The sequence below is a fragment of the Vulpes vulpes genome, chromosome 4 (genome assembly GCF_048418805.1).
Source record: "Vulpes vulpes isolate BD-2025 chromosome 4, VulVul3, whole genome shotgun sequence".
Lineage (NCBI taxonomy): Eukaryota > Metazoa > Chordata > Mammalia > Carnivora > Canidae > Vulpes > Vulpes vulpes.
Window position 1 is genome coordinate 38,689,618 of NC_132783.1, and position 21,999 is coordinate 38,711,616.

Consider the following 21,999-nt stretch of genomic DNA (forward strand, 5'->3'; position numbering starts at 1 on the left):
GAAAAGCTAGTCCACACTAAACTCCATCCTAGTCAACTTCTTGAATTTCTACTGCCTTTCTGGGATCTGTCCACTTTTTCCATATAGGAACAGCTTATCTCCCATCAGGAATATTTATCTCCTGAAGAGCTACAGTATCATCAAAACACACAAACAATAATGTGAAAGTGTAATAACCTTCCTATATATATTAGCTCTGTATCAAAGATGCATAAATTTCAAATCTGAGAAAGAAAAGGAAATCTTTGAAAATGTTTTTTTAACCATTTTAACCAAGTGCATGTAATTTTTCTATATGTGTAACTTCACTTACACCTTTCTTCATTTAACTCAGGAAATTATTTTAAAAATTGAAAATTAAAAAATAAAAATAAATAAAAAATAAAAATTGAAAATTGAGGAGCACCTGGGTGGCTCAGAGGTTGAGCATCTGCCTTTCTCTTCAGTCATGATCCCAGCGTCCTGGGATCAAGTTGCCCAGCAGGCTTCCTTCTGGAAAACTGCTTCTCCCTCTGTCTATGTCTCTGCCTCTCTCTGTGTGTCTCTCATGAATAAATAAATAAAATCTTTTTTAAAAATTGAGAATTAAGTGAGAAGTAATCAGAGAGGGAGACAAACTATGAGAGAATCTTAACTATAGGAAACAAACAGGGTTGCTGGAGAGGATGTGGATGGAATAATTAGGGAATGGGCATTAAAGAGGGCGTGTATGTGATGAGCACTGGGTTTTGTATGCAACTGATGAATCATTGAACTCTACATCTGAAACTAATGATGTACTATATGTTGGCTAATTGAATTTAAATAAAAAATAAAAATAAATAAAAATTGAGCGTTGATATTTTAATAAATTTTGCCCTGCTTATTTTATATCTCCTTTAATAGGTGAAAATAAAACTTTTAGTATACTTTATTAGAAGTCATAGTGAGCTGAATCTTTTACCTGCCCACTCCCAAGCTCTAGCCTTCCCCTCCCCAACCTCTGTTTTACTTTGAAAAAGTGAAAATATTATCAGAGTAAATCAGTCTCACCATAGTAGTCCATATATGCTGATTCATATCTACATTATATTTTCACTGACATCTTTTCTAACTGGGTTATCATCTTAGCCATACTGGATATATGCATTTAGGAAAGAGTGTGATTTTTACATGAACATAGCAATTCAAATTCTAAATGTTTACTTTTTTAAAAAAAATTTCTATCTAGAAATCGACATTGAACGCTGTGTGCGAGAATCAATCAACCTGTTCTGTTGGACTCCTAAAAGTGCTACTTTCAGACAGCATGCTCAACCTCCAAAGCCAACTTCTGATAGCAATGGTATCAGAAGTTCGACACCTTTTTTCTCCACTGAGTGTCCAGATCCTCCAAAAACAGATTTGGTATGTATGTGCAGATTTAAGTTACAAATTCTGAAGGAAGATGGATGTTAAAAATGTAGTGTTGCATGATTATTGCTCATAATGTTATCACTTTTGTCCTCTTACCATAGCTATTTTCTAATATGATTGTATTTATGCAGCTTTCAGAAAACCTTGATGTCTGTCCATTTAGTTTTACAGTTAAGATTATATTATACAGTGAAGATTATATATATTAAGATTATATTATTACAGTTAAGATATATTCCCTCAGGTAGCAAGTTTCACATTTTGTCTATGTAATCATAGTATCTCAGCTTATTCTATACTAAAAGAATTACAGAAGCAAAGGAAGAATTATAAAAATAGAGAAAGACGGGCGCCTGGGTGGGTCAGTCAGTTATGTGTCTGCCTTCAGCTCAGGTCATGATTTGTAGGTTGTGGGATTGGGCCCCACGTAGGACTGCTGGGGAGAAGGGGAATCTGCTTTTCCCTTTGCCCTTCTTCCTGCTCCTGCACTTGCTCTCTCCGCCCCGCCCCCACAATAAATAAATAAATGAATGGAGACAGAGGTCTTAGTATATAAGAATAAGAATGTATACTTACTGAGCACTGATTGACAAAAAAAAATTGCATTTTTAAAAACTTGTCAGGTTTTTCAACATTATTGTTCTTATTTGGCTTTATAAATATGGTTGACTAAGGTTTCAGTTATAATAATTCATATATTTCAAACATTCCAATATTACCACAATATCTTAATTATTTCCATGAAGGTGAATTTCAATTAACATATATAGAGAACTTTTTAGATACCCTAATAAATTTAATAGGATAGGCTCTAATTGTAAAAAGGAACATTTTAATGATAAAACATTTTCAAATTCTCTTTCATGTATGTTAAACAATAGAATATGCTGCTAGATATTTTTGGAACTAAATGTTTTTGCAGGAACTTGCAATTTTCACCCCTTTGCTCTTTCTGTAATTTTTCATGTTCCCAAAATAGGAGGGCATCCTTGTTTTCACATTATCCCATCATGATCAAATTGTATTTATTAAAGATAAACAGGACTTATATAAACATGACTGTGTAGTTGAATACAAAGTAGTTTTAGTAATTACAGTCCTTGCTTCCAGAAATATAGATGATAAAGAGGAAAGCAGCTACATGAAAAATTATGGTAAGATATTTCAAACATCATAAGAGATAAAATTAGAATAAGAACCTATACTAGCAAATAAATATTTGCGTTACAGTTTTCCAAAAGTAGATGAAGCCACCCAAGGAGAAATAAATTCTCGAACACTGGAAGTGTTCCAGGTGATATTACCACCTAATGGATTTTGGTACAGGAATTCACTTACCAGCAAAGGATTGTTCTAGATGACCTATAAGATAGCTTGAAATTGGAGCACCTGGTGGTTCAGTTGATTAATAAGCATCTGCCTTCAGCTCAGGTCATGATCTTGGGGGTCCTAGGATTGAGCCCTGGGTCAGGCTCCCACCTCAGCAGGGAATTTGCCTCTCCCTCCTCCCCTTCCCCTACTCATTCGCACTCTCTGTCTCAAATAAATAAATAAAATCTAAAAAATAATAGTATAGCTTGACACTCTGAAATTTAATGATTCTATATAAAAATTTATTTATAGTTTTCTTTTTTTCAAATTGTAAAGTATCTTCACAACAGAAACGCATTAATTCTCAACTTCATACTAGAGAGCTATCCTTTGGCAGATGAGCAGTTTTTAGCAAACTTTAATGGCATTTAATGAAGGGAAACCTGAGTAATTATAAAAATTAGTAAGATAACACTGAGTTGGGAGTTGGAAAAATTAAGTAAAAATAAAAGTATAAGAGAATTAATATATCTAAATACTTGGTGTTTCCTTTAAAAAATGCTAGAGTTTTTAAATGTAGACCCATCATTTAATCCTCATTAAGAACCTATAATGAAGTATGATTATCTCTGTTTTATAATGGGAGCATGAAACTAAACTCAGAAAGAGATTAATAGTTTATATAGCTAGTACATAGTAACACCAGGTCTTTAAGACATCACAGGACGTGTTTTTTTTTTTTTTTAATGACTTGAACTATATACAATCTGCATACCATGAATTTCACCCTTTTCAAGTGTAAAATTCAGTGGAGTTTAGAATATTCATAAAGTTTTGCGACTATCACTACTAATTCCAGAATATTTTCAATATCCCAAAAGAAACTGCATCATGCTGAGTCACTCCCCACCTCTCTCAACCTTTTGCAGATACTAACCTTCTTTATATCCCTATGGATTTACCTATTCTAAACATCTCATAGAAATGGAATCATACAATAACATGGCCTTTTGTTTAACATATGTTTTCAAAGCCTACACATGTGTCAGTACTTCATTTCTTTTTATGGCTGAATAATATTACATTGTGTGGTTATACTACATTTTATCAATTCATCAGTTAATGGACATTCGATTTATTTCTACTTGTTAGCTATTATGAATAATACTGCTACAAACATTCATATGTAAGTATTTCATGATTTGTTTTCACTTCTTTTAGATATATACTTAGTAGATTTCCTGGGTAATAGGCTAACTCTATGTTTAACTTTTTGAAGAACTGCAAAACTGTTCTCCCAACCGCCTGCACTATATTACATTAATCTTAGCAATGTATGAAGGTTCCTCCATTTCCACATCCTACCAATACCTATTTTATCATAGCCATCTTAGTGAGTATGAAGTGGTATGTCATTGTGCTTTCGATTAGCATTTCCCTAATCATGTTTCACATTTCTTCATGTATTAACCATTTATATGTCTTCTTTGGAGAAATGTCTATTTAAATCCTTTGCCCATTTTTATTTTTTTTAATAATAAATTTATTTTTTATTGGTGTTCAATTTGCCAACATACAGAATAACACCCACTGCTCATCCCGTCAAGTGCCCCCCTCGGTGCCCGTCACCCATTCACCCCCACCCCCCGCCCTCCTCCCCTTCCACCACCCCTAGTTCGTTTCCCAGAGTTAGGAGTCTTCATGTTCTGTCTCCCTTTCTGATATTTCCTACCCATTTCTTCTCCCTTCCCTTCAATTCCCTTTCACTATTATTTATATTCCCCAAATGAATGAGACCATATAATGTTTGTCCTTCTCCGATTGACTTATTTCACTCAGCATAATACCCTCCAGTTCCATCCATGTTGAAGTAAACGGTGGGTATTTGTCATTTCTAATGGCTGAGTAATATTCCATTGTATACATAAACCACATCTTCTTTATCCATTCATCTTTCGATGGACACCGACTTACTTACTCAGCATAATACCCTCCAGTTCCATCCACATCAAAGCTCAGGAACTTGGCTCTGAGGGGCACTGACCACCTGCTGTGTTTCACTCTGTGAACTATCTCAACATCCAAGAGCCTGTTGCCGCCCAGCCCTGTGGCAAGTCCAAATGGCTCCACCTACAAAATCCAAACACTCCTCCCTATCTAGTCCAAGCCACCATCATCACGTCTTGCCTGGGCGACTGCAGTGGCCTCCTGTTGGGCCACCTGCTTCCACTCTGAAGGAGTACTTTTTATGAGATTTTTATTCTGCCATTCTCACTGACCCCAATCATATCCTATGCTGTTTGTCCTCTGCATTCTAATTCTTGAGTGAAACAAAATGGTTGAGAGATCATTGATTTTTCAAGATCAGAAAAGGGGGCACCTGAGTGACTCAGTCAGTTAAGTGTCTGTCTTTGGCTTAGGTCATGATTCCAGGTCCTGGAATTGAGTCCTTCATTGTCACTCCTTTCTCCCTCTTCTCCCCACTCATGCTGTCTCTCACTATCTTTGTCTCTCTCTCTCAATATCTCTCTCTCTCTCTCTCAAGTAAATAAAATCTAAAAGAGAAAAATAAAGATCAGAAAGGAATATTAACAGTTCAGAAAATATGAGACTTTCATTTTGTGATGAAGTAAAATTTTACTAAGAAAAGTTGCTTCTTATTTTAAACTTGAGGAAGTGGTTTTAAATCCCTACCCCTACACCCTCCGTGAAATGAGATTTTTTTTTGTTTAAATGGTCTAATAGTTTGAATGTGACTAAACCCAAATTGCTTTTTGTATTCCTAATGATGGTAAGTCATTTTCTAAATCTTTGTCATGCAAAACAAACTTTTATATGTACTCTTAAATCAGATATTTTATCCCCAACAACAACAATAGTAAGAATGAAGAGAAAATACATTACATTATTTACATGAAATGTTCCTATCTGAAGAATACTCAAGTATTAGTTCATTTTTCTTTAGAATTTATTTTATTCCTTTTTATATGTTTCAACCATAAAGAAAAATATAGTGAATGACGTAAAGACCAATACATTATTTTTTCAGTATTATGTTTGAATACATATTACCAAAACAGACACCCTTGTAGTTGCTGGGGATATAACAATGGGGTAAAAAATGTACCTGCTTCCATAGAATTTGCATTTTATGGAGGATATACAGACAACAAGAAAAAATAAACATTTGATATGTTACTTGGGAATAGGTTCCACTGAAAAAAGTAAAGAATAATAAGGAAGATAGAGAATGCCAAAGAGAAGAAGTTGGGATAACATTAAAGAAGGATTGTTATTTTATATGAGGGACTCAAAGAAGGTCTAGCTGATAAGACATTTAAGAAGAGAAGGGAGTGAGAGGGTAAGTTGCATAGATTTCTTGAAGAAAAATGTTCCATTTTGCAGGTGCAAAGATGGTGGCATACTTTGTAGGGCAAAAGTAAGGAGACTATGTATAGAATGGAATGAGTGAAGAGGAAAGTAGAAAGTAACAAACTTAGAAAGATATCAATGGATAAGATCTTGTGTAACCCTTAAGACTTTGACTTTATGCCAAATAAGATGAGAAGCTGTTGTAAGATTTTGAGCAGAATGGTGACATGATGTGACTTACATATGAAAGGATTATTTTGACCACTGCATGGAAAGGAGACTATAGAAAGACAAAGGCAAAACAGAGACCAAGGAGAAAGTACAGTGGTTAGGACCCGAGGGTCTAACATTGGAGGTGATGAGAAGTAAATATATTTGAAAACAAATCTAAGATTTCTGCTGCCTGAATGTGAGGTATAAAAGAAGAATCAAGGAGGACTCCAAAGTTTTTAGCCTCGTCTGAAAGGATGGTGTCTTGGTGTTTTCATTTACTGATTAAGGAAGACCATAGGAGTAGGTTGGAAGGTAGAAAATAATTTGAACATATGGATTTAGCAATTATTAATTGTCCATAACAAAGAATAAATATATTATTAGTTTTATGCATATTATCTTTATGCTTTCTAGTTGATTATTACTGGCATAATAGAAAGATTATTATTTATTTTAGATTCACTTTATAGCTAGCAAACTTGTTTGACTTTCTGGTTTTGTTTTGTTTTGTTTTTAAGACTTATTTATTCATGAGAGCTACAGAGAGAGAGGCAGAGACAAAGGCAGAGAGAGAAGCAGCCTCCCTGCAGGGAACCTGATGCAGGACTCAATCCCAGAACCCCCAGGATCATGACCTGAGCCAAAGACACTCAACCACTGAGCCACCGAGGCACCCCTGATTTTCTGTTTTTAAGTTTTAAGAGACTTTATTTTATAGAACAGTTTTAGGTTCACACCAAAATTGAGCAGTAAGCTCAGGGATTTTGCTTATATTCCCTGCCTCCACACATGCATAGTCTCCCCCATTATCAACATCCTCCACCGAGTAGTACATTTGTTACCACTGATAAAACTACATTGACAATTGTTATCATTCAAAGTCCATAGTTTACATTAGAATTTACTCTTGGTGGTATACATTATATGGGTGTGAACAAATATATAATGACATGTATGCATCATTATAGCATAGAGTAGTTCCAATGCCCTAAAAATTTACTGTTAGACCTGTTCATTCTGCCCTCTCTCCCAAACACTAGGAACACAGATCTTTTTACTATTTCCATAACTTTTCCTTTTCCAGAATGTCATAGATTGGAATCATACAGTGACTGACATTTCATTTGGTAATATGCATTTAAGTTTCCTCTGTGTCTTTTCATGTCTTGATAGCTCCATTTTTTTTGTGCTGAATAATGGTTCATTGTCTGGATGTACCAGTTTTTTAACCATTCACCTACTGAAGGACATCTTAGTTCTCCTAAAGTTTAGAAATTATAAATAAAGCTTCATTAACATACATGTGCAATTTTTGTGTAGACAAAACATTTCAACTCCTTTGAGTAAATACCAAGTATTATGGAATTTTCTTTTTTTTTATAATAAATTTATTTTTTATTGGTGTTCAATTTGCCAACATACAGAATAACACCCACTGCTCATCCCGTCAAGGGCCCCCCTCAGTGCCCATTACCCATTCACCCCCACCCCCACCCTCCTCCCCTTCCACCACCCCTAGTTCGTTTCCCAGAGTTAGGAGTCTTCATGTTCTGTCTCCCTTTCTGATATTTCCTACCCATTTCTTCTCCCTTCCCTTCTATTCCCTTTCACTATTATTTATATTCCCCAAATGAATGAGACCATATAATGTTTGTCCTTCTCCGATTGACTTATTTCACTCAGCATAATACCCTCCAGTTCCATCCATGTTGAAGCAAATGGTGGGTATTTGTCATTTCTAATGGCTGAGTAATATTCCATTGTATACATAGACCGCATCTTCTTTATCCATTCATCCTTCAATGGACACCGAGGCTCCTTCCACAGTTTGGCTATTGTGGACATTGCTGCTAGAAACATCGGGGTGCAGGTGTCCCGGCGTTTCATTGCATCTGAGTCTTTGGGGTAAATCCCCAGCAGTGCAATGGCTGGGTCGTAGGGCAGGTCTATTTTTAACTCTTTGAGGAACCTCCACACAGTTTTCGAGAGTGGCTGCACCAGTTCACATTCCCACCAACAGTGTAAGAGGGTTCCCTTTTCTCCGCATCCTCTCCAACATTTGTGGTTTCCTGCCTTGTTAATTTTCCCCATTCTCACTGGGGTGAGGTGGTATCTCATTGTGGTTTTGATTTGTATTTCCCTGATGGCAAGCGATGCAGAGCATTTTATCATGTGCGTGTTGGCCATGTCTGTCTTCTCTGAGATTTCTGTTCATGTCTTTTGCCCATTTCATGATTGGATTGTTTGTTTCTTTGGTGTTGAGTTTAATAAGTTCTTTATAGATCTTGGAAACTGATTTTCTTTTTAAATCTAGTAGATTGTGGATTCTCTTGGATATTTACAAAGCTAATTAAATCATATAAATATATATATAATATCTTTCTAGGTACTATTTTTATGATTACGTTTTTGGGTTTTTTTGTCTTATTGCATTGGACAAGACCTCTGGTATAAAGTAAACTAGAAGTGATGAGAGTGGATAGATTTGCTTTTACCTAAATTTAATGAAAACTCTTATAATTTCACCACTAAGTTTGATGTTTTTGATAAATACTCTATTTGGGTGGTGGATTTATTTTATACAGAAATTTTTCCCTTTCTTTTTCTCTTAATAGAGTGATTATCATGAGTGTTGAATTTTATCAAATGCTTATTCAACTGGTAAGGATTGATTAGGATCACCCATTCTTCTCCTTTAATACAACAATGTGTGGGGCACCTAGGTGACTCAGTGGTTGAGCAGCTGCCTTTGGCTCAGGTCGTGATCCAGAAGCCATGGAATTGAGTCTAGCATCAGGCTCCCCACTGGGAGCCTGCTTCTCCTTCTGCCTGTCTCTGTCTTTTCCTCTGTATCTATCATGAATAAATAAATAAAATCTTTTTTAAAAAAATAATGTGTAACATTATTTATTAAAATTTCTGATATTAAGTGGTCTTTGCATTCCTGAGATAGACTCTACTAGGTCACTACAAAAAAAAGAAATACTGACTATATTTTATTTGCTAGTATTTCCTTATAGTGAATTTCTGCATCTATATTCATATGTGAAATAAATTTAAAATTTTTTTGTCTGTCCTTGTCAGTCTTTACTCTTAAGATTATGTGGCACTTGGGTGGTTCAATCACTTAAGCATCTGCCTTTGGCTCAGGTCATGATCCCAGGGTACTAGTTCTCCCTCTCTCTCTGCATCTCCCCCCACTTGTGTGCTCACACACACTGTCTCTCAAATAAATAAATAAAATCTTTTTTAAAAAAGATGATATTTCTTTTTCCCTTTTTCTACTCTCCAATCAGTTTGTATAAGAGGAATTATCTGAAAAAAAAAAAAAAAGAGGAATTATCTGTTTCTTATAGATGGAGTAAAACCTGTCTCTAAAACCATCTGAGCCTATTGTCTTTTAGATAGGGAGATACTTAAAAAAAAAAAAAAAAAAAAAAGATAGGGAGATACTTGATTATTCCTTCTTCTTGAGTCAATTTATGTTACCTTATGGGTTTTTCTTAAAATTATCCACTTAAATGCCAAACTTATCAGAATTATTTTTAAAGTGTCTATTTTGTTGGATTTTTATATTTATATAATTATTCTTTCAAAATATTTTTAATTTTTTTTACATTTTATCTGAAATTTTGTCACCCTTTTCTATCCTTCTGCTTATTTGAAGTGTTCTTGTTCAGATGTTTAATGTAATAGAAAGTAGATACAAAAATATAATGTATGCATGTCTATAAAAGCATATTCATTAAATTAAGGATAATCATAATTCAGATTTTATACTATATATGTCAAATTCTAAACAGGTAAAAAATGGCTTTTTAAAACTGAAACATAAACTGCACTCTGACTAGTAGAATGGAAGCTTGAAAATAGCTATGAGAGGAAAATTCTAATTAACATTAATTTATACATGCATCTATCATATTTATTCCCTGAAGTAGGCCCATTGTAGTAGATAAAGCATGAGCTTGGCTGTTAGATGGACTTGGTTTTAAATTTCACCCTGCTCCTTTGGTTTATAACCATAAAATCTTATAATCCAGTTTCCTGTCTGAAAAAGTGAACATAATTATAATAATTCCCACCTTGCAAAATTATTTTAGGAGTGATATATGTAAAATAGTTCAGTGTCTAATATGTAATAAGCACTCAAAAACAGTAACAATTATTATTACATATTTACTAATTAGAGATTAAATGTTTCAACTTTGAAAACTACCCAAGAATTTTATGACCATCTTTTTTATCTAAATAATATGTACAAAAGATGCTCTGATACTCCATTTCCACTCAGCTATGCTAGCTTTATTTCTATAACTTTACATTTAGAAATCACTACAGACACTAAGGGGAGTGAGGGAGAGGGAGGCCGGCTCTCCAAAAAAGGAATCTTTCTGGCAGTTTTACCTCAGTAATTTCAGTTTAAGATTTCACTTTGACCTTTACTTCTTAGTTTTAATACTATCTTGATCTGGAAACTACTAAAGAATTGCCAAAAGAATTATTTCATCTAGTGCCAATGTCTTTCCCATCAACTTTTCCTTAAATAGCTAAGATTCTGCTTCACAATTCTGACCACAGCTTATTAATTTTAAAAAAATATAGGTAGACAGATTTATGTGTAAAAATACATATATTTATATGTGTGTACATATATATTTATATGTACACCTTTATATCTTACCTTATTTACCTTTATACAAATATATATAAATATAAATGTGTAAATATATAAATACAAATATATAAATATATTGTGGAAATAAATGTATATATAAAGGTATGTAACTGACAAATAGAATGAAATGGATTTATTGAAACTGAATATATTTTGAAATTCCTACTTATAAGAGATAAATGAACTAGTAGGTTGATAATAGATTAGTGACATTATTTTGAAAATTAGTTTAAGCTATAAGGGAATTAGGATGGGGAGAGGAATAAAAAATCACACACTCGAGAACATTTAAGGTTGGGAAAATAAATACTCATGATTAAATTAATAATTTTCCATATTGGGGGAAATTTTGTGGTACAAGCTATGACAATTGATCTCAACATTTATTTTCTCTTTTGGTAGAGGTACAATATATGTATAGTGATTTTCAATTTGTAACAAAACTCTGTCTCTCACCACCAAAGTTTCTTTGGGGTATATAAGTAATTTATATAATTATCAATATCCTTTACCAACCTTACCTTTCTTTCCTATCCTTTCCCCAATTTACTTTTTAAAATTTCATTTTTTAGTTGTTCTTTGGCCTCTATTTTCAGTATGTCCATGCTCGAAAATGTACACCCAAGGGAGAGTGAAGCATGGTTGAGCCAAGCTGAGTGGTTTTTTTTTTCTTTTTCTTATTCTGAGATGAATTCTTTGCCAAGGCTCTGCTTTGTGTGTATATATATATATTTTTTTCTAATAAATGTTTAAGCATTAAGTGGAATAATTGGAAGGAAAGTGGGCATTATAACTTAGTGCTTTGACTATAAGACTTGGGGAAGGTAGGAAATTCTTAGAATTGTTCAGTTGAGATATTTGGCCATGCCTCATTATCACTATTGAATTGTTGATGAATATATTTAAAAAAAAAACTGCTGCTGATTCAATCTCAGTATTAGCTTTAAAAAGCAATAGGATTGCATGTGCAATTTTCAGCTCCTCAAAAAATGTATAGACATATTAAAGAAAAAGTATATCAGAGACATTAGGTCTCTTGAATCCAATGGAACTATTGTGAATGTGAGTGACTATGTGCTTTCAAAGGCTACTTTTATCATTAAATTTGTTCTCTGTTTGGTTACATACACTTTTTTGTTAGATGTAGATTATTTCTGAAAGTACATAACGTCACCACAGTGAAAGCTACTACATTGTATTTTTGCTACTGTCTTCCATCATCTCTTTGAGATTCAAAATATCATAGAATAAGTTAGCAGCTTTTACAAAATATACCCAAGTTCAGTTCTTCTATGTCTTCATATTACTACCACCTACATGTAATGAAAAGCCATTCCTATTGTTATCTGTATAGTACTTATTGGACAGATGTTATTTTTAAGATATTGTTATACATCTGTACTCAGAAATAAATTTATTTAAGTGATCATGATACTTTCACCAAAAGAAAAAAAAAAAGATGACAGTTTTAGGCCACAGGTAAATTTCAGTATATTTTATGAAGTGGAAATAATTCAGATGACATTCCTCAGATCCTTATTTAGTCAAATCGGAAAGTAATAAAAATAACTTCTTACTACTTAGAAATTAAAAACTAACTAAAAAAAATTAAACAACTTCTTAATTCTTCAGAAGGAAGAAATTCCAAATGAAAATTCTAGAGTATCTAGAAAATAATATGAGAACCCCATATATCAGAACATATGGGATACAGCTAAAGTGGACATTTGTCTTAACACATAATGCCTTACACATAATAGATATTTTGTGATTGTCCTTATCAACTCATTTAAATGAGCCTTTGAAATATAGGGTTTATGTAAGTAAATGACATCAAAAATTCATTTTTCATTATCATGAACAATCTCAATACTCTCCCAATAAAAGGTGTATGGAAAATAAAAATAATATTACATATTTATCTAATTTTGTTTTACTTATTCTTTCTAATGCATACTGAACTTTGGTAAAGAGCCCATTCACTGGAATAGGTCACATTTCCTCTGCTAACAAGAGAATTTGCAATACTGTGGAGTTCTACTGTTAATGTTCTGGTATATTAAGTATATAGGCCAAGATTTTACTATAATACACACCTTATAACTTTATGGATATTAAGTTCTTAAGAGATTGAAGAAGCAGGGTAATTTTAATTATACACTATAAAATAAAGGAGTTCTTAAATACACAGACCTGAAATTATATCTTTAATAATTTAATGTAGTTATTCTAATCTGCATCTAGCCATCTTTTGCTTTGAATGTACCTTTCTTGAATTCTATAGTCTAAGCCTACCAGAAATCCTTTCTCCTTGTTGGTTACATCATCATATTATGTACGCAAGTTGTATTTAATTTTTATTACACTTTATTTAATGATGAGTTTTGCCATTTCAAAAATATGTTCTACTCTGTCATAAATATCATAGGGAAAAACATATAACTTCATATTAATAAAATGAAGCTCTATAAGTTGCTGAAGAGGAGTGAAGATCAAAAGAAAGGGCAGAGCCAAGGAGACGACATATCCTTGTACTCTGAACTTCAGCTGACTTTATTGGGTCTGTATTTTAAGTAATTTTGACCCCTTATTCTGAGAAGAATGGTGTTAGTGGAAGCTCTTAGTCTTTGGCAAGAAATTCCTTAGTTGAGAGGACAATAATTCCACTAGCAAGATTTCTGAAGTCTGCTAATGTTGAAACAAAATCTTGATATGAACAGTCATTCCTAAGCAGAGCTAATCATCAGAGAATTTCTTTGATCTCTCTCTAAACTAAGTCAGGTTTTTATTTCTGTTAGTCAAAGAGTGAACTCCTCCAAGTTGGACAGAGCTGATGAGAACTTGTTTCTGAAGTTAAGGAAGAGAACAACATTGGTCAGAATCTGACACTTCATCAAGAACTGTTTGGGTTAAAATTACCTGCAAAAGCCGTATCATTATATTAAAGAAAGTGAAGTTTAATGGATAAAGGTTTACTCTTTTTGAAATCTATGCTGTTATTCCTCAGTATTTAGTAGTATAGCTGATTATTTTCTTTACATATAATTAATCTTTTTATCATTTATAAAAATCTGTCATTATATTTTAATCCATTCACCATAATCAGGAGATTACCAGATTATTTCGTTATTATTCAATTAGCTATTTATACCTGAGAGCTGAATTAAAATTCCCAGGCAAATTCTTAAATTCTTGGTGATAAATATCCTCGCATCCTTAAAAAAAGAATAAATGATTGCAAGATTATTACATTTTTGTCTCAATTCCGGGCATGTAGATCTAAAGATAGAGAATAACACATTCTACAATAGTTTTTTTAAATTTACATGACTAAATTACTCCATTATGTACACACACACACAAGGAGCGTATGTATCTTATTCTCTATCATATCTATCTTATTCTTTTTTTATTTCATTTAATTTATTTGAAAGAGAAAGCTTGAGTGTGGGAGGGGAAGGGACAGAGGGAGAAACAGGCTCCCCACTGAGCAGGGAACCCACTAATGAGGGACTCAATCCCAGGACCCCAGGATCATGATCTGAGCTGAAGGCAGATGCTTAACCAACCGAGCAACCCAGGCACCCCAACACCTATCATTCTTATGGTCACTTCACTTTGTGCTCTACTTTCTCCATCCCCCTGACAAAAGTCACAAATTATTTTTTAGACAAGCTTGCCATCATCTCTTGCCTGTTTTCCTAACAATAATTTCCTGCATCCATTCATGTTCCTCTCTATTCTTCAGACTTCAACCAGCAAAATCTTGTTACTTTTTTTTAAATTTCTTTTACTCAAAGCAACAGCAGTTCATCATCTCACACTTCTGGAGGCTAAATATCCAAAATTGAGATGTTGGTAGAGCCATGTACTCTCTGATGGATAAACAGGTGAATCCTTCTTTGCCTCTTCTAGCTTCTGGTATCTGCCAATAATCCTTGATGTTCCTTGGCTTGTAAATGCATCATTCCAGCCACATGGCCATCTTCTCCCTCATCAGCTTCCCTCTGAATGTCTGTCAGTGTATCCACATTTTTCATTTCCCTTTTTAGAAAGATTCCAGCCATATTGGATTCTGGCCCACATTCAACATAATCTTTTTTTTTCGGGGTAGGGAGGTACAATAAAAATAGTTTATATTTTGTTCAGGAAATCAGAATCTAAATTACATCAATGTAAACATTTATCATAAATGTTCAAATTCTTTTCTGTCCTTACATCAAAATCACACTGCCTTGATAAATTGAAACTTTGTGTTGAATACTACTATATGGCAATATAAGTCCTTCAACTATTTTCTTCCTCTTCCAGATCGTCTTGTATGTTGGCTGTTTTACATTCTTTTTTTTTATTTTTTTACTTTTCAAAAATTTATTTTTATTTAAATTCAATTAACCAACATATATTATTAGTAATCTTTTATAACCAAAATTCTTATCAAAATTCTTATTCTTATGTTGGCTGTTTTACATTCTTTTTTTTTATTTTTTTACTTTTCAAAAATTTATTTTTATTTAAATTCAATTAACCAACATATATTATTAGTAATCTTTTATAACCAAAATTCTTATCAAAATTCTTATTCTTATGTTGGCTGTTTTACATTCTTTTTTTTTATTTTTTTACTTTTCAAAAATTTATTTTTATTTAAATTCAATTAACCAACATATATTATTAGTAATCTTTTATAACCAAAATTCTTATCTTATTATGAGTCTTGATAAGACTCATAATAATGAGACTTGTCTCATTATTATTATGATAAAATTCAAATTTCTTAACATTATCTATGAGGCGCTGCATGATCTTTCCCTTGCCTACCTTACTTACTAAGTTCTTCCGTAGGTGTCTTTCCCTCATATTTTTCTATGCTTTAGATTTCTCCCAGTTTTAGGAATACCTCACACATACTTCTACCTTAACTTATGGGTACATTAAGGAAAGAATCATTTTATCTCTGGACTCCCTGGGCCTAATTCAGTGCCTGAGAAATAGTGTATTCTCAACATACGTGTATTTAGTTGAATTAATTACCAAAACTAAGGTTATACCAGTTAGCTCTCAGTTGAACAAAGCTCTCTATTGCTTAGTCACAGCTCCTTATTCATCAGACATGCTACCTAATTTTCCTCCATAGAATGCATTGTACTTATAATTACATATTTATGTATTATATGCTTATCTCTTATTTTCCACTGTATCTTCAATGCCTATTATACTCGGCATATCAATAAATAGTAATCAGTATTTTTGAATGAATTAACAAAAGGTTAATTCAAATTAACCAGTGTCTTACTCTATTTCCTGTAAGACAAGATATCTGAAGAATGGTCTCCAAAATCTTCTATAATACTTATTGAAAATATGTATTTGAGACTTCACAAACATCTTATTTCTACTAAATCAATTCTCCAAAAGTTGGCTCCTGGAATCTATGTTTTTACTAAGGCCTTTGGGTGATTCTTAACATGATACGTGCATAATATTTTCTCATGACTTTGCAGGTAAACAGAAATACTCATTCAAAATGGGAAAAAACTTCAATGATAAGACATTCATATTTATGGTGATGGTGTTATTTTTTGTATTGATCCTTTGTATATTTTTTATACTAATCTACTTGTGTTCTAGTTATTTATGTCTAACCTCTTTTGGCAAGTTACCTTTCATGAACTACAACCATCAGGTGATGTTTTCCCTACTCAGCAATCTCAGCCTACTGACTCTCTGAGCCTCTTTTTTTTTTTGTCTTGACTGCTTTCAAAATCTCTCTGGCTCCTCCCCCCCTTCTTGTCCTGCTTTTGAAAGAAGTTCCTAATCAGAGGTACTGACCTACAACAGTGGAATTTCAAAGGCCATTCATGTGGAAAAAAAATAGAAATTCATCCAGGACTCAAAAAACTTATGTTCCCTAATACTTTCTGGTATTTTCTTTCTTGAGGTCAGTAAAAGGAAACCCTATTAAATCAACTCAGAAAGTGTGTCATGTTTGAAGTAATAATTACAGGGTATCAAGACATGCTCACGTATGAGCATAAACACAGAAATGGTTTTCATATAACATGGACAGCATCAGGAATTGAAAATGACAAAATATCCCCCCCTAAAAACTGAAAAATATGAACAGTTTTTCTTCAACAAAAGAAATGTAAAGAAGCAAGAGAAAGGTTGGAGGGGATAAAAATCAATATCAAATGTAAAGATTTTTTTTTTATTTTTATTTTACTCTTCTATTTTCTTTTTCATTTTAAGAGATTTCTGATTAACTTTTATTCATTCAGCAAACATTTATTGAGCATCTAGTACAGCCTGAGCACTTGATAGTTTAATTTACTAAGGGATTTGCAGTTACAGAGAAGTTTTCACAGTCCTTATTTCCTCGTAGTGTTTATTGCATCTTTTCAAAATAGTTTACTGATTGAGGGTGCATGCAGGAAGGTGGCTGAGAACACATCAGTTCAGATGAAGGGAAAGAATATCAGCAGTGCCCCAGCCTTGCCCCCATTACAAACATATTGTTAGTTTTCCAGTCTCAAGTATATTTAAGACAAGCTGAAGTTCAGAGTTAACAAGATTATTATCATTTTATAGAAACTTTCTTTCCCACAGTATATCAGTTACAAATTTGGGGTGTAATTTAATTCAGCAAACCAGAAAACTATTTTAGCAGATGACAATAATATATCAGGTAGGGATAAAAACATGTTATTAGATTGTTTGGAAGGGTAAACTGAACCAAATTGTCAAATCCTTTGTGGAATGAAACAGAATCAATAAATAGATGTCACAAAATGACTCAAGGATAATTCTTTATTTCCAGGTCAAGAAACTAAATTAGTGATGCATTATTATCATTGTTTTTTTCTTGGTAACCCTTCATATTTTTCTCAGTAAAAAAAAAAAATCTAATTGTTTCACTGTTCTCTGAAGCTTGAAACATTTACATGTTATTTATCTTGTCACGATATTCTTAAACATTTACTATTATCCTTTTTCTCTAAAGTTATCCTAGGAAGTCAAAATTCATAGTTACATATTAAAGATATTTGTTTCCTCTGAATATAGAAATCCATGGGTTTCCTCATCCTAAATCATCAAATTAATAAATTCTACTTCTCTGAATATGGAGATCTCAGTACACACAAGCCAGTTCTGAATAGAGCAGTGCCCTGTAAACAAAGCAAGTGAGACAAGAACAGAAAAAATTTCCATAGCCAGATAAAAAAATCACATAATGACTGAAGGAGCACTAAGAGATTTCTAGAGTGTACTATATTAAAGAAGATTGGAGAGCCAGTGGGGAGGGGAGTGTTCTTGAGAAGGACAAGAGATATCTAGAAGTTAATAGGAGGGTGTTGGGGTGGATTTCTTGATGGGAAGCACGAAAGTAAATATGAATTATTGTCACCTTTCATGAAAATAACAATTGTCATGATATAGAGTATCCTACTTAAGATTGGCCCATGCTTGCAGCTGATCGGATCTGAAACAATGGCACACTTCCCTACAGACATCAGAACGATGCTTTGACGCAGCATTAACATATCCACATTGCAGTTGCTCGGAAAGTATGCTGGTGACAGTATTTATTCCTTTGCAACCAGATTTAATTCAGTATTGATTTGAGACAGCTCTTGTAGCAATGTTTTTCCACCAGTAAGTCTATAGAATATATTTTCTCCATGAAGAGTGATGGGCACAGATGCCACAATTCCAACTTGCTAATGAATATCTGGGGTCTTGCACTGAGGTCTTCCTTATGCAACCTCAAAGTTCAGGGATGTCATTTCATGTATCAGTGACATTCCATGGCATTTAAAGAGAAATGGATTCTGGCACAATTCTGTCGAAAGGCTAGCAACAACAGACCCATTATTATATACAGGATTCAGTGAGCCTAATCATTTTCACAATCCCAAAGTATCAATGTCCTTGTTTTTTTTTCCAGCTTTTCTTCCAGGATATCCTATAATGCAAAATAAATAAACAAGCCATATTAGAAATAAATCTACTGAAAATTCAGTTTGTTAACCTGATTTATACAGATGCTAACACAGAATTTAACAAAGATGCATAATGCAAAAGAAAAGGCAGCTTTTATATGCAGCGTTCTCACATCTGCTAGAGAATCATTGCTAAAGGTTATTTCTTTCTTCATTCCCCCTCCCCGCAAAGCCAAAATGAGCAACTAGAAACCCTTGTTAAGCTGGTATTATTCCAGAATACATCTATCTGAATTATGAATTATAGATTATTGTTCAAAAATCCTACAGAAATTACGTAAATCCTTAGCAAAGAGTAGATAAGTAGGGTCCTGAAAGACTTGACTTAATAGATTTTATACTTTTATACTTCTCAAATAGATATTTGAATTAGTCTGTTAACAACATGTTCGTTTACTTGAATAAACTAAATGTTTTCCATTGATTCTAAAAGCCCTTATTCTTCTTATTATTCTCTAAAAGCACTGAATTCTTAACATGAATTTATGCCTATTTCTGAATCCTTTTTTCAGTTATATTCATCTCATTCAGATTATTTTCCAGTAGCAAGAGGTTATTAAAATTATAATTATATCACACATTTGCCATTGTTTCTGCATGAATAGTAAAATTGGCTTTTCCCCCCACCCCTAGGGAAAGAAAAATCATTTGGTATTTATATTGCCATTGAATTAAATTTACAAATAAGTAGGAAAAACTGGCATATGATATTGTGTTTTATATTTTGCAAAAGCAAAGTGAATCTTCCTGTCTTCTTTCTAAGTTCCTTTGTGGCATTTTAAAGTTTCCTGCATATTTTTTATAGGATTATTTCTATGTTAACCTTTCTGTTGCTATTATAATTGGGATATTTTATTATTTTATCGTATTTTCTAGCTAGGTTTTTTTTATACCAATAGAAAGATTTTATTAACTATTTGGCATACTGATTAAGAATACAGCATCAGGGATCCCTGGGTGGCGCAGCAGTTTGGCGCCTGCCTTTGGCCCAGGGCACGATCCTGGAGACCCGGGATCGAATCCCACATCGGGCTCCCGGTGCATGGAGCCTGCTTCTCCCTCCGCCTGTGTCTCTGCCTCTCTCTCTCTCTCTGTGACTATCATAAATAAATAAATAATAATAAAAAAAAGAATACAGCATCAAATTTTTGAATCCCACCTTTGCCATACCAATTATGTGACCTGTTTCCTTTGGAACCCCTTCTAAATCTAGGGTCAGTCCTAATTTCTGTTTACATAGAGAGTATCAGTCTTATCAGAAACCATCAAACCTTTAGTTTAAGCCAGAGATATTTGAAAGTCCTTGCTCATCATTGGATATAAATACTATAAGAAGTCACGGAATGGGAAATCCTGTGATTTTGAGACGGAGTTGAAAAAAAGAAATTGACTGGATTTGAAGAGCAATGACATGTTACTGAAAACTTATCAACCAAAGCTAAAACATAAATTTCAGTTAAATTTAAGATACCAAGAGATTATTTGTATCTTGTTTGACTCGAAAGGAGATAATTATTTCTAGTAGTATGCAATCATAAGTAATTTTAAATTACCTTTCCTGAGAGGTTAGTACCAACTTGTGTATTTGTATATCCACTTGTCATTTGTTGTTAATTCTTGATTCTATATGGTATTCTTACCATTTTTATCACTTCAATTAAAGTAACCTCATGTGTTTTAATAATTAACTTCATTTGGTTTTGTAATAGAATAACTATTTTTCTATAAATATATACTTTTGAACACATCCAAATGTCTGTCACTGTGGCCAGAAGTGCCAAAGAATTTTTTTAATGTAATAGGGTGTACAATTGTTGAATTATATCTGTATGTTGATAGTCATTACAGTTTTTTTGAAGATTTACTTCACCCCAAGAAATACTGCTTGTAACTCCTTTATCAAATATTTTTCCTTTTCTTAGAGAACTATTTTTTTTAGAGGGAAGGAGGAGCAGAAAGAGAGGGAGAAAGAATCTTAAGCAGGCTCACGTCCAGGAGGGCTCAATCTGATGACCCGGAGATCATGACCTGAGCCGAAATCAAAAGTCAGATGCTTAACCCACTAAGCCACCCAGGCACCACTTCTTATGTAACTTTTTAACTGCATGTCATGTTATATTAAGCCAAATGGAGGCTATGAAGACTTTTTTTAGGTTACTACTTTAAAATAGACTCTATCTAGAATAAATATTGCACTAATTTATTCCATTATTATAAGCTGGTAATTTTAGTTGTAACTAACTGTTACATCTAACAGACTTTTGCTGTTATATTTAATAGACTTTTGTTATATTTATTCAGTTTTTTTGTACATCAAATAATTTATTAGGCTTTCTTATAAAATTCTGTTTATTTATGCCCAATTTATGTTTCAGAATCTAGAACTCTAGTTAGATCTTAAATTAATTGAAAAATTAGTTTATCCATAAAATACTCTTCTTTTCTATCAGAAATATGAAAAAGTGGGCTCTTAAAAAGTTCACATGAAAAGAAACCATTCAGATTTATCAATTCATATTCCATAATCAGTGTTATGTATTATAAACCTAAAGTACATCTCCATGACCCTGGCATTAGATTGGTTGTGACATGTATGTAAACTTTCTAATTTCATTAAATCTCTTCATTTGTGTGAAAAAAAGTTTGAAATACAATACAGTAAGCATATTATGAATATTAATATTTCTTTATATTCTCATAAGAATTGTCTGGGATGGTTTATAGTATATTAAAATAAATGGTTTGAGATTAGAGACAACTGAGTATCCCCTTCCTCATAAAACTTTTAACAGTCTTCTGTCTTCACAGGGGAAACTGAATTTCCCTTCACTTGGGACATCTCAATTATATTAAGATAAAAATGGTTGGCTGATGCATGATATTAGCTGAACATTCCACTAGATATTAATCATGGTAATAACTGTTAATACCACAAGCACTTTAGAGAGCTCATTTACCTTGTCCTTGGCAGGGCAATAAGGATGAGAGAGGCAGATCTCCAGACTTTCCTCCACAGAGATTTACTGA

General features: G+C 33.1%; 1 protein-coding gene across 4 annotated transcripts in view; it reads left to right on the forward strand.

Moving 5' to 3' along the window:
• Positions 1-21,999, forward strand: part of TBCK (TBC1 domain containing kinase) — a 219,810-nt gene that overhangs the window by 150,863 nt on the left and 46,948 nt on the right. For all 4 annotated transcript variants that reach the window (XM_026017616.2, XM_026017615.2, XM_072755530.1 and 1 more), the window contains one exon: positions 1,211-1,386. In XM_026017616.2, coding sequence (XP_025873401.1) covers positions 1,211-1,386 — 176 coding nt within the window. The remainder of the gene's footprint in view (positions 1-1,210; positions 1,387-21,999) is intronic.